Here is a 13727-nt window from a genome sequence, read left to right as displayed (position 1 = left end):
CTGTACTTTAACATTTCCCATGGTGATTATTTTTATTCTTTACTCACTAAAGTATGAACTGCAGACAAAAAACAGATTTGTGATATTTATTATTAATCTATGTTAATAATGCACAACAATAAATATAAACCACAAAATAAGAAATGAGAAAGACTGTCAAAATGTTGTTTTTTTAGCTGATAACATATGAGATATGTGTTGGAAACTACCATGACTAATAGAAATTTTAAACATAAAATGGTACTAGAAAATTAAGGCAATTAAACCATATTGAACAATAACCCACCAGTCAAACTCCACTAGATTTCCCAAACTAAAAATATGCTTTCATTCTCTTCTATTGCTTTATTGGTAGAAATACGGCATTGGGCACATAGGTATGCAAGTAGACTTTGAGTAAAGAAAGGTAAGAAATCAAAGAGTTTGAGCTGTCATAAGCTCATTATTTGATACCTTGCTCTATACTGCCACTTCTTACTGGAACTTGCGGTAGCTGTCTTCCCCTACGACTGCTGAAGGACGTGTCTGCAGGAGGAGACTGTGTGGGACTTCCTTGTTGATGTGTTCTGCAAATGAAATTAAGACAAAAGCGAAATCAGCCAAATGAAGAGATTTTTTATATTCTGAATTTTAAACACATATTAAGTTGCAGATACTGAAGATAGGTGTGAAAAAGTCTGCATTTGGTCTATGCCATATGCATATACCCAGGTCTAGATAACTGGTAAACTTATAAGGCAACACATTTAATTTCTCTAACTACCTTTAACTAAGAAGAAATTATTTCCTTTGATTGATTTGGGTTTTTTTTAAATTTATTTGTTTGCCACCTCTGTGTCTCATTAAGTTCAGTATTCCTTTTGTGCTGATGCAATAATTGCACAAGGCCACAGAGAAATGGACAGCAAGTATCGATTCCCATAGGATAGCATGTGGTTTTTCTTTGAACTCAAAGGAAAAAAACCTTTAACCTTGGTATTGGGGTGTGTGGGGTGTGTGTGAGAGTGTATCTGTGTGTCATGCAAAGCATGTATTAGAGTTTTAATATTTATACCTAAGTAAATATCCTAAATTTCTTTGTTGAATTCTAACTAGCACTATTTCAGAACAACGTGGCTACTTGACTTCTTACATATAGATGCAGCTTCTGAGTTTAACACATCAAACACCTTCAGAATGCTGGCATTTAAAGTAAGTATGGGCACCTATAATAACTATGGGGAAAAGGTCTAAAAAAGTAAAACAAAGATGCGAAGCAGCAGACCACTGAGGAGAGCTTACTATGAAATGTCCTTGCCAGTTACAGTAATATCAGATTCACTATAGTGGATAAGCACTGTTCATCTACTACACTAGGGTTGCAAGTAGATAATTTATAATTTTAAGTAACACATTTGTGCAAATTCAAAATACTGTTGGCTTTCACCACATAGATCAACTGACTTGTAACATCAGCTTGTAAGATCAGTTAGCTGTGTGAACAGCACATGATTTTCTGCACAGTGTTTAAGAAAAGTATTTTGATAATTTTCAGATGGATACAGAACAAAACACAACAATGGAGGGACAAAACACAGTAAATCTTTTACTTAGCATAACTACTTAAATTCAACAGCAAGAAGTACCATCTGGATGGTGAAGATAGATGGCATAAAGGATATGAAGAGAGGATAATCTATAGTGCCGGAATGAGTGAACGTGCCAAGTATGCTCAGAAAAGTACAACACCACACTGAAACCTGGGAGGTAGAACATGAAGGCTATGCTGTACACATAATAGCAACCTTGTCAGAAGTGGAGAAGGTGGCGCCGACCCTCCGGATGCTAGGTGATGTACAGAGCATAAGGGTTTGATACTAGACTGCTCACTCGACCTTGAGCGAGTGTGATGTTTTCCCCTAATGACTGGTTGTTCAGTCGTTCGTGGGGTTGGAAGTCCCCTTCTAGAAAGACATGGTAGCAGAGCCCTAAAACATCAGTGCCAAAAAGAAACTGTTCAGTTGTTAGCTCCAGGCACATCTTCCCCTGCCCCCCTCCATCAAAGAACATTGCAAATCCCGGCTGCAGGACCAGGACTGACCTTTCAGATAGAAGTTATTAATCATGAATGCAAATCTGTTTTCAAAATGACAAACTGCAGAACATTCACCACCGCAGATACACAAGACTCTAATTTTGGAACTGTTGAACTGCACTGCTTATAGCAGAAAGTTGGCCAAAAACTCTAGCTGCACCTTAAACACAGCAAACACAAGCTAACAACACATATGACATAAGGACTAGACCAGAGTAGGCTGTGAATACCTAGTTTTATCACAAAGCATTTCTGTTTCTAAAACATACCTTTTACCTTTATTAAAAATACTAACTGCATTTCAATTAGTGTCCTAAAAAGGACAATATGGAGGCACATACATAATTCCCTGTTTCCCCAACAGTTTGAAATAAGAAATCTATTTAAGTATCTGTAAGTACTGAAACAGAAATATGGTTCTGAAGGAACTATAATGAAAATAAATTATATTATGCGGTAAAATGATTAATCATGTTAGCATAATAAAGTATAATTAATACTAGTTCAGTAATTGCATAGACTGCAAGTAAAGGATAAGCTGAAACATTTCAGGTTTGTAGAGTGCCAAAGTATTCTAAATGTGCCTTTTTACTCTTCCCTGGCTTTCCAACAGTGCAGTATTTTGTAAATGGTACTACTATATCTGCTGTTATTTCAGAAATTTCAACGGTTTGTGACATCATTTCGTTGTGGGGTGGTTTTGCTTGGGTTCTTTTTAATTTCTGTAGACTCACACACCCACCATAACTTTCCCACAAAATACAGTCAAAGTAACCAAGGAACTGTCTGGTTCATATGACTATCATACACTAAGAAGTTATCCTAAAAAAAACCCTATATATGAAATTACATGCAGATGCCTACCAAGGATAACAAAAAGGTTTTGATTCAAAACCATTTCATCAGTAACAGTTTATGTGGAAGACCAGTCACAATGCAAAAAATTCAAGATTCTGTTGCCATTGCTTATATTCTCTCTTAAACCCTAACACTTCAGCTTAACTCCTGGCTTGCCCTGGTGATAAGTATGACATTCTTGAAGAGACTGAATCTGCTGATTCTGAAAGATGCTTATGATAACAAAGATGAGCTGAGTTCTGAAAATGCCTGTTTCTCCATGCTGAATGTAAAAGTAATCTATCCTAACTGTTGCACATGACCAGCTTTTAAGCATCTGTTTTATCAGATGTCTAAACACCATAACATCCATAAGGTAAATATGGATCCCACTCAGTATCAGAAACTTCTTGTTTGCTTTTACTATGAATAAATGCTTCAATCTAAAAAAGTCATCACGTTCTCAGTTCTGATATTTTTCATTTTAGAGGCTAAATATCCTGGAATTTATTTGAGAGCCTAGTGAAACACTGTGAGTCTGTCCTGCCATTACAGAACAGGACAGGACTTACCTGCAACTCAGAAACTTATCTCCTTCTCCAGTAATACTCTTTTTACAGACATGTCCCCTTCCAAGAGAAAGACAGAGGATCTGCTTAACTCGAAGATAAATAAGGCCCAAGATTTGCATTAGCTGGGTTATTACAATGAGATGAATATGCTACCTGGGGTGCAAATGAAAAGAGAGCTAAAAGGCAACTGAAGAATAACTAAAATGGATTTAAGGACTTGCTGGCCTAGGAGAAAGATCTGTTGCTGGAAGGAAGAAGCCTGCAAATGGCTGATCTCTAGAATGAGACAAAAAGGAACAAGAAACAAGCATGGGAGACAATAAGGTAGTGAGAAAATGAGACAGAACTGAGATAAGAAGTATGAAGAGGAGAGGAATTTGGGGAAAAAATGATACCTGGTGAGAAATGAGACTGCAATGAGCACATACATGTCTATCTCATCTCCAGGTTCCTCACAGAAGGTGGGAACACTGCAAGGAGAAAACTTATTAATTCAGCTGGCAATGGTCTGCAGAGGAATCCTACAGGTTCCAGCCCTGCCAGCATACAAGAAAACTCAAATTTCTTTCTCCAGACAGACGTCTGAGCGACACATATTAAATAAAACATGCTGCCACCTAAGAAACTATAAAAAAATCCTAAGAATAAGACAGCATCACCAATCCAGTGCACCCCTGGTATCGTGTCCTATGCAAAATATAGAAAATACAGTTAAAAACTGTATGTATCCTAGCATATATGACAGGTAACGTCACATCTAGCATTTCTGGAGTGTTTAGTTAGGGCTGAAAGAAAACATTTTAGGATTGGGATGAACCGAATTTTACAAGTTTTGCTCATTCAGACAAGAACAGAAAATGCTGGATTTTCATGTAATCGGTCTTAGTCCTTCTGAACATTTTACTGAATTCCATCTTGAAGGCTTATCTCATTGAATTAAGAGAAGGTTTAGGTTCTGTAAATTACCCTGAAAAGGTTGGCCTTTTCCCTTTTATGTACGTTTCCTAAGCTATCACAATACATAGAAAATTTAATCTTACATAAAATGCTGAAATGCTTTATAGAGAAGCTGACAGCATGCTGATACGTTATTCCACTAATCTGCTTAACTAATAGACAAGGTTTGCAAATTGTAAAATAAAGAGCAATTCTTAGGAAAAAATAGATATTTGAAGAAGAAAGAGTCTTGAATTATATTTTATAAGAAAATTAATTGCCTACCCTATTATCAAAACTTTTTGGCACTAGTGCAATATAATATCTATGAAGAAATACTGAACTACAGAGCTCAGACTTATTTAGACATTTTGTCTCACATCTACCACCGCGAATCATTTTAGGGAAACAAAAACCTACAGTATGTGCCATGGAGATGTAAAAAGAAGCAGCACAATCGATGTTTCCCTGTGCTCTTGTTTACTGGGCTCATTGCTGAATGGTTACCAAGAACCAAACCCCTTTCTAACTCTTCAGGAGTTAGATAAAACAGGTGAAAAAATGGCTTTAGTGATCTCTGTGGCAAAACAGTCCCTGATTCAATCATAGCAAGGATTTCAGCCATCATTTAGGTAATTTCTCTTATTCAAACTGAAAAGGAAACTGGGTTGTTGTGAGAACAGAATAATCAAACTCAAGAAAAATGTAACCATTGCTTTTTCATCAAGAACGATAATCTGGGACTTGAAGCAGTAAAACAAAATAAAAGCTCTGAAGTTTTGCTACATAATGTGTGTTTTCATTGAAAACAGATGTCTGTGTTGTTCATGGAAGATTTTCAGCTCTCACAATGTAAACAGATGTACATTCCACCTCTGCTCATCAAGGTAACATAAATCTATTTCTGACAGAGGAAGGATCTCACCCCTCCTCACTGCTCTTATTTTAGCAAGACACAGGGTTTAAAATTTTACTAGATGTTCTTATGATTCTGTATGGATCTTTGTTTTCTTCATTTTTTCTTAAAAATTTGAATATGTAACCCCATACCACTGTAGCATCAAAGTTAAAAGTTATAATGATAATACAAATTTAGGAAAATTCAATAAATACAAAAGTTAAAGTTTCAGTGTTTATATTAACTCTATATAATGATAGATGTTGAAATTTTCTATACATATTTAAATGTGTAACTTAACTTTGTTATATTTTAAAGTGAAATTAACTTGATCACAGACATTTTGAATTAATAATCTATTATATCTATCTATCTAATCTATTATATTTTATCATCCTCAAAATTAATGTAAAATAAAGATTTTTTGAAAAAGTCAGTGGTTAAGTGCAGAAATTAACTGCTAGTCTTTACCATTGAATTTATCTGCAATAATGAATGCCAGAAAAATTCCATATGTATGCAATACAGTGCTAATAATAGAGATACAAAGTAAATAATACTGTCAATTAGAACAACATTGCTTTGGGTACTGTCACAGGTGTTTTAAAAAAGTTGTATCAGAGGTATATTCAACAAACTGGAATCAGACTGATAATAGGAGATGTTTACACATCGATCAACAATCCTACCTTTCCGTTTCAGTTGCGGAGCCTTTCCTAGTTTGTTTTTGGCTGCTATATCTTTCCACTTTTCTGGACTGCCTGTGAAATGACATGTCAGAAAAGAAATAAACAAAGAACAAAAAGAATACAGAAATATGAAGATTATTTATTCATGTATTATAAAGGTAATAACAGAAATGGTTGACAGATAAGAAAGTGACAATGATCATCATGAACAGGCTGGTGAATTTGAGATTTAAGAGGCATTGCACTGATAGGTTTGATTAAGGCTCATGGTGTGAGAGTTATGAGGTACCAAAACAGGAAAGAAAACATCAATCCTGACTGAGCCTGCAACTAGTTCCCCCTTCACAGTCTGTATTTGATTAAAACAATGCCTCCTCATAGGCTATAAGTCAACTCTTAACAGCATGAAAAACAAATTCAGAGTAGAAAGCAGGAATAAAGTGTTGCAGAAAGTATCAGAAAATACTATTCAAACGTAAATTTTAAAATTGTTTTGAATCTAAATTTCAAAAGCAAAACAAATACTGCATCATAACAGATTTAAATAAGGGTGTCACTATATTAATAAAAACTTGGCTTTTAAAATTCTCAGCCCATTAAAACTTGTTAAAATTTTTAGAAGCAGTTTTTCTAGTCAATATAAATAAGATAGAAATTTATTTCATTCCCTCACTCCATTTCTACAAAAATCTTTTACAGAATCCATCTGACATTTGGACAGTGAGGCACTAGTTACCTCTGACAGTCTAAGCGCTTACTTTGATAGTAAATAAGAACAATGAACAGCAATATGAGTCAATACATGTAAGAAGAAAGGTAAAGTCATATTTCATCATTACTACCCAGGACTATAAACATACTATGTAAATCTCTGCAAATCTTGTGTTCTGTACTATCCATAGTAATGTGAGCATTTACAATGTAGGATTTACAATTTTAAACTTCTAAAAATCATCAATATATACTAGTCTTTTAGTGGTCAAAACCCACAGGAGAGTTCAAAACCAGGGAGCAATGATTATTCATTCATAGACCAGAAACTTTGACAAACTTTAACACTGGTAAGATCTTGTAATAATACAATCAATGTCATGTATTAAGCTATATAAGAATTACTGGGGGCAAAACATATAGATAAAAATAATATTTAAAGTCATATGTTCTCCTTTAAACCTTTGTGGTTATAAAGAGTAATCCAATGTCTGACCTGGAAGATACCTACACAGCTGTGACACTAAATTATATCCAAAGAACATAATCACAGTGGATTTACATTATTTGTACCCACTGCAATATTTGATGAGCATTATATTGTGATGCAGTATACTCCACAACAAAGAAAACATTGCAGCAAAATACAAAATGCTTTCTGCATAACGAGAGGTCATTACCTGAAGCTTTCTGGGTTTATTTCAGATTAAAAATTAAAATCCCTTTTGTCCTCAAGCTATTTTTTTCAGATTTATTCTTTGTATATTCTCATTACTTTTCAATTCTATTCCTTTACCAGGACAAATATAAGGTAGGTACACAGGAAATCACACATATTAAATGCTGCAGCTTTACATAAAACCTACAGTTAGCAAAGTATTCAAAGTTAGGGCTAGATCCACTGTATGCAGCAGCATTATCATTCAAATTATGTCACCCTCTTCATTTTCTGTTTACTTGGTTGGTTGGGGCTACTTTTTCTCTTACTCCTTGTGTCACTTGCTTAGATTGTGATGTTACATGCAATGGAGAAAAAGAGCACATAGTGACTACTTTTAGTAGAATGGAAAAGCTGAGAGTAGGACACGCTTTCCTATGAAAAGTAACAAAATAATACATAGTCCTAATGAGCTGAATATACTTAGTTCTCTGCTCTCAGTGCTGTCCTTGGGAGCAGCCCATACTAGAAATTTTATAAAATCAGTTTCCTTTCTGTTTTCTTCCTCTTGCTAAGATGATGCTGTATACATTTCCATATGGCTCAACAGCCTACTACAGTGCTTGGAGTCCTGGCTCAGCTCGAGCAGGCATTGGCACGTGGGCATTTAGGTGTCCTTTTGTGCTCACATACAGTGTACAAAGAGTGTGCTGGGGTAAGAACACTCATGTCATACTCAAATTTACCTCTTAAACGTATCTTCAAGGAGGATAAATATTATCCATGAGCAATACATGCATATATGTAATTGTACATAAAACCCGAAAAAGAAAGAAAACGTGAAAGTATGCAGAGCATATGAAGAATACACTATCACCAATACCTCATTTATCTATGATTTGAGTAAATAAGGATACCTCTGTGCTGCTCCAGGTTTAGCACTTAGGTGGTCTACACTGTCCTGTTTTGGAATGCAAGACTCCAGCGTCCTTGTTCTTCACAATATTTGGAAACATGGATGTGTATTTGGACAGAATGAGCAGAAACAAAGAGATGGTCACATGCAGTGAAGGTGGACACATGCAGTCAAATATATAAACCAAAAGCATTAAGGTGCTATCTGTTGAAGAAGGCTATATTTCTTATTCGCCCATCCACTGATTTAATCCAAAGACTGTAGGGAAATGTTAAAATTTTTAGATGCAGTATCAACAGTCTAAGATGTAATAAACTATAGAATGAACCTCACAACAATGTTTTAAAAAACCTTTATATTCTACACGTTGAATGGCAGCACTGTAGTCTAATAGGTGCTATTATCCTTCTCCAGAATTAATCCATGCTATCGTTCATTAGATTAATATATAAACCTATACAGAACATCTTCCCTTACAAAGATGTGTATTTTGTCATTATACTGTGAAATTCTCCTGAAAATACAAGTAAATTTCATAATTTCATATATTTTGATGGGAAGTTCTTATTTTGTTACCAGTCAATCTGCTGCAGTAATAATTAACAATAAGTCAATAGCAAAGTAGAATAACTGACGGAGCTTTCTTTAAAAACAAAAATAAAACAAACAAACAAACAAAAAAACCCAAAAAACAAATGAAGATCAGACTATTTCTGAATTTCCAAATATCAAATTTGGATTTTAAAGATAAAACTCAGGAAAATTTGCAGTCCACTACTAATCTAGGTAATGTAATATATTTGCATCTATACCTACAATAAAGTGAGGAAATGCTAAGATTTCTCTTTTGGATCATAAATCTACCAACTGTGACACCAAATCAGTGATCTATGGGTATCATATATAGACAGGCACTTTATATTATTTTAAATACAAACCATTCAAGTTCATGTTCCAAATACCTACGTGCCTCAAAATATTTAACACTGTTGAGTGTAAACAAAATCTACAAAGAGAAATATTACAATATTCCTATCAAAATTAAGAATTACTATTCCTAAAGTGTCAACATTATAATACAATTAAGTGTCTAACTTTTTAAGATTATTTATTACTGGCTTGTGCAAGAGACCTCAGTGTTTTACAGTGAGTCTGCTATTTTATGTAGCCTTAAAGCCATCAAGAATGTCATGTTCAATACTTCCTGATTTTTACTGATGTTTTCTAAGGCTGGATCTACATGGTATGTGAACATACCACAAATATTCTGAAGGCTTGCCACCTCCTCATGCTCATTCTTAGCAGTTCAGTTCATGCCTTGAAAAACTGCTTCCCTGATCAAGTCACATAGTGGTTGCCGAAAAATGGGAAAGGATCAATCAGACCAAATCGTTCTTTTACTGGCAGTGAACAGCACAGCAAAGCAAAGTCATGAAAGTACCAAAGGGGCACTTGCTCTACAGCTGGATTCAGGATGACTCTTGGATAAGCATTCTTATAGATGCACACATGACTGACAAAAGCTACTTCTCTTAACTGAAAGTATTTGATGATTAATTTTTTACAGGCTTTTTTTATCCACTCTTGGTTATATGCTGACAATATATGCAGACCTCTCAAAAAGAACAGTCTGAATAAAATTTCCCCCTACCATTAAATTCTCAGCTTTCATTTCCCTTGTTTTTATCATCACTTACAATTTCAGTTTCACAGTTCTCCAGATACCAGTCTGTCTATGCTTTAGGCATTAGACATTTAAACCTTCTAATTCTAATTTCCAGTACAAAAAAAACCAACCTAAAAACCTTCCAGCAACGAAGTTATTATGTTCTTTAAAATATCTTACAGAAATATATGATATAACCAAACATTTGTTAATTCTTAACACTGAAATAATATATAACTCATGTCTCAACTTGTCAATGTAATGAAAGAGTCACTTCTTTCTAATACAGCAAATGAACAAAGTCCAGAATAACAATAATCTTGCAAGGACTTTTATTAAAATTTATTTTAGAAATCATTATCAACAAATGAAATGTTGCAAAAAATTATCAAAATTGGACATAATGCATGTCATAGGCATTTAAGAACTGTATTCATAAATAGATCTTGACGGTACCCTATATACAAATTTGGTCAATTTGTAGGATAAATCTGTAATGTACTCAAATGAAGAGTAAGATGACACCTGTCAAAGTCAATTAATCTGTGAAATATTATTTGCAAGTGGTGATAAGTAGTTAGTTAGTTAGCCCTGCTGATCCATCAGACAGTCATTCTCCAACACCCACTGCTTCACTTTTCAAGTTGTTACAAGCATATCTTAAAAAAAAAAATTAAAAAAATCATAGAACTGACTAGTGTTGGCCCACCGCAATAAATATGGGAAATAATCAGAACAAATGAAAACTAAAAGAGTAGAAAACGAAGGTATAAGTACCTTTGATTCCCTCACTAATACTCTGTCTGCAGACAAGGTGGGCTACTATTTTGTATTGGACATACAATGCAAAGAGTCCAATGTCCTCAGAATTTCTTTTAATCTGGGAGAAAGATTCCAGAACTGGTAGGCTGAAAACATTCATCAGGATTGAGGTCAAGCTAAACCCCTTCTAGGCTCATCAGTGACTTTCTCACTGAGATTTGGAGACCAGATCGCATGCAAGACTTACAAAAAGGCACCGACTTCACTTAGAAAATTAGATTGCTGCTTGTCCAACTCGAAATCCTTCCCATAACAGATTCTATATCCTACAGATGCTTTACTATAAAATGCTTGCTAACTGGTTTTAGATGATTTCAGTCTTTCTCCACAAAATTTCAGCTGACATAAAAAGGCCTACAATTTTGCATTGAAAAGTGCAGAATTTAGATGAAAACCTCATTTCACTGAAAGGTGATATGACTATGATTTAATTTAAATTGCTGATCACAATATTTCATCGTCTGATACTCTGAAGTCAAAGGCAATCTTTCCATCAACTCAAAAAAATGAGAAGAAAAATTACTTAAAAATTCCTAAAAGTCCTAAACTACGTTTTTAAACTATTAATAGCTGTCCCATCAAATGGATGAATTGGAAAAATTTCTGGAAATGCAGTATCTGTAAGGGGGACAACTTTGAAATAATGTTTCACCAATTTAATTTCATAGTTTATATTGCTAACTCTAATAAGAAAATAATTGTCCTCCAAACACAATTATACTCTTCCTTCCTATATCCAGCATCAAGCAAACAAGATAAATCATAGTATAAATATTAGTAATGTGGATAGACTTTAACAGAAGGTGAGAACTGGCACCACAGTAACTGAGTTTTATCAGTATACCAGTCTTAGAACTTCAAGTGCAACTTCATAATAGCATGTACAGATTATTTACATGAACCATCTGTATCCTGTCACTTACTGCAGTACAAAAGATTTAAAGGAAAAATTTTTAATTTGCATCTCAATAGTAATTATAATATCTGCTTAAAACAACCCCAGATCTAGCTGGCACAAAAATACCAAAAAATTACTACTGCCAAAGTAATGAGAACCACAAACTGATCTGATTAGAAAGCTCATGAGAAGTAAAAAACAAAGGTACTTTCATCAATCATAGGGGATATCCAGCATAAAAATTTCTTTAAAGTCCTGATAGTCTTAACCAAAACCTACCTTATTAGGAACACCTGCTCCATGGAGACCATCCTGATTTGGACAGAGTTTACAAACAGTGCCAATTTTTACATACATTAACTAGAAAATGTTAACAAGACTTTCAGGTTGTGGGTTTTTTCCCCCATTAGGAACAGTTTGTTAAGAAAAGAAAAACCAAAACCAATAAATATAAACATATATACGAGAATATGCTTGACAACAAATATTTATAGTATTATAAAGCACCACAGTGAAAACACCACCACCATTTACAGAAGCAGGTCAAAACAGACTAAAGAACATTAACACAGATGATGTTCTGTTGTATCAGACATATTATTTCATGGCTTATGCCCATTCAGGCAAACAAAGAACTTGAAAAGATGTTAATTCCTAGGTGCTTTATAACAGTTCAACAAAATGCAGAGATGATGTCTAAACTGCTGCTTTATTTTGGGCTTCTGGAGGTTGTAATTCTTTCTCCGCATATATGCATACTTCTAAATGTCAGTGTACTCCTCTGAGAGTGCAAGATGCAGTAAGCCATTTTTCAACTGGGAGGAGCTGACTAGTACCTGTCATCCTCCGGAGATGCATGCTGGATATGAATCCTGGGACTAGTAGGTCGTCTCCTCTCTAGGGAGGGGGACAATCTACCCCTGTTTGCCCATTCAATAAAACAGGAAAAAAAATACAATATTTAGTTTGTGATAAAATTAAATATATGGGATTTGGGACTGGAAAAATACCCCAAAAAGTAATAAAAGTCTGTAATTCAATTTTTTTAACAGTTTTCTCATACCCAAGTATACTTTTCTTAAGGTCGCTTACAACAGAGATATTACATCTGAAACAAAGAGAACGTATGCTCAAAGATGCAGAATTTAGACCAATATAAATCTTCTACATGGTGTACAATTAAGTTTTCAAATATTCTCAAATACTAGACTATCTAAAAGCCTGTCATTTGCATACAAATGTGCAATTCCAAACTAGAAGAGCTTTTCAAAACGATATGATGGTCATTTTCTCGTCGTTTCGCTAAGCCCATCGCTCCTAGCTCTTTGCACAGAAAAATGTAATCTCAGTAAATATGTAGAACTATGAACTATAAGAAAAATTCCAGGGCATAAAGTCACCTTTTTTGGAATGCAGTCAAAGAGTACAGGTAAATTATTTAGCTACAACTAAGCTACACACATTTGTGTACAAGTACTTGGGCAATCTTTTATCATTTGAAAATATATATTGAAAGTGCGTGCAGCCAACTTCCTCTTCTGTTCATTTCTCTTTATCCCCATAGTACATGTCATTATGTTACATAATTAAATTTAACAAAAAGGACCTGAACTGAGAATGAAAATTGGTGTATCATATGATTTTTTTTTTCTTGAAAAAGTTCATTTAATTTAGAATTCTATATACTATATTACAGACTCGACTCGTGTTGCTTATTTTATTGGGATGTTTTGTAATCGTAATAGTACAACTGTAATACAACAATCTTAAAATATAATGTTTTAGTGGTGAATAGCAAAATGTTTACACAAACTCTGCACAACTATCTAATATTTCCCTTTCTGAGGTATTTTTCCCATCCATGCAATAAGGAAAAGGGTTTTATTTATGGAACATGCAAATAACAAAAATTTCAGGGACATTAGCATTATCTGAACAGTTAGGTAGGCCTTTCAGAAGTTTTAAGAGCAAATAGGTTGTTAGTAGTTAGTTTCTTTTTCTCTCCAAAGCAAGGGTTAAAGAAAATGTTAATGCATCAGTGCACTCAGTC

General features: G+C 34.3%; 1 protein-coding gene across 50 annotated transcripts in view; it reads right to left on the bottom strand.

The window, feature by feature from the left end:
- RIMS1 (regulating synaptic membrane exocytosis 1) overlaps positions 1-13727 on the bottom strand; it is a 322306-nt gene that overhangs the window by 85259 nt on the left and 223320 nt on the right. For 15 of the 50 annotated variants that reach the window (XM_051777693.1, XM_051777692.1, XM_051777643.1 and 12 more), the window contains 5 exons: positions 12514-12597; positions 8293-8370; positions 6007-6078; positions 1785-1967; positions 454-566 (listed from right to left, as the gene is read on the bottom strand). In XM_051777693.1, coding sequence (XP_051633653.1) covers positions 454-566; positions 1785-1967; positions 6007-6078; positions 8293-8370; positions 12514-12597 — 530 coding nt within the window. The remainder of the gene's footprint in view (positions 1-453; positions 567-1784; positions 1968-6006; positions 6079-8292; positions 8371-12513; positions 12598-13727) is intronic. The other 35 variants (XM_051777682.1, XM_051777657.1, XM_051777688.1 and 32 more) reach the window with 7 other exon arrangements.

Source organism: Manacus candei, unplaced genomic scaffold (genome assembly GCF_025592945.1).
Source record: "Manacus candei isolate 608988 ecotype Guabito, Panama unplaced genomic scaffold, ASM2559294v1 h1tg000011l, whole genome shotgun sequence".
NCBI classification, from domain to species: Eukaryota; Metazoa; Chordata; class Aves; order Passeriformes; family Pipridae; genus Manacus; species Manacus candei.
Note: the sequence above shows the minus strand (reverse complement) of the source record. Positions and strands in the feature narration are given on the sequence as shown.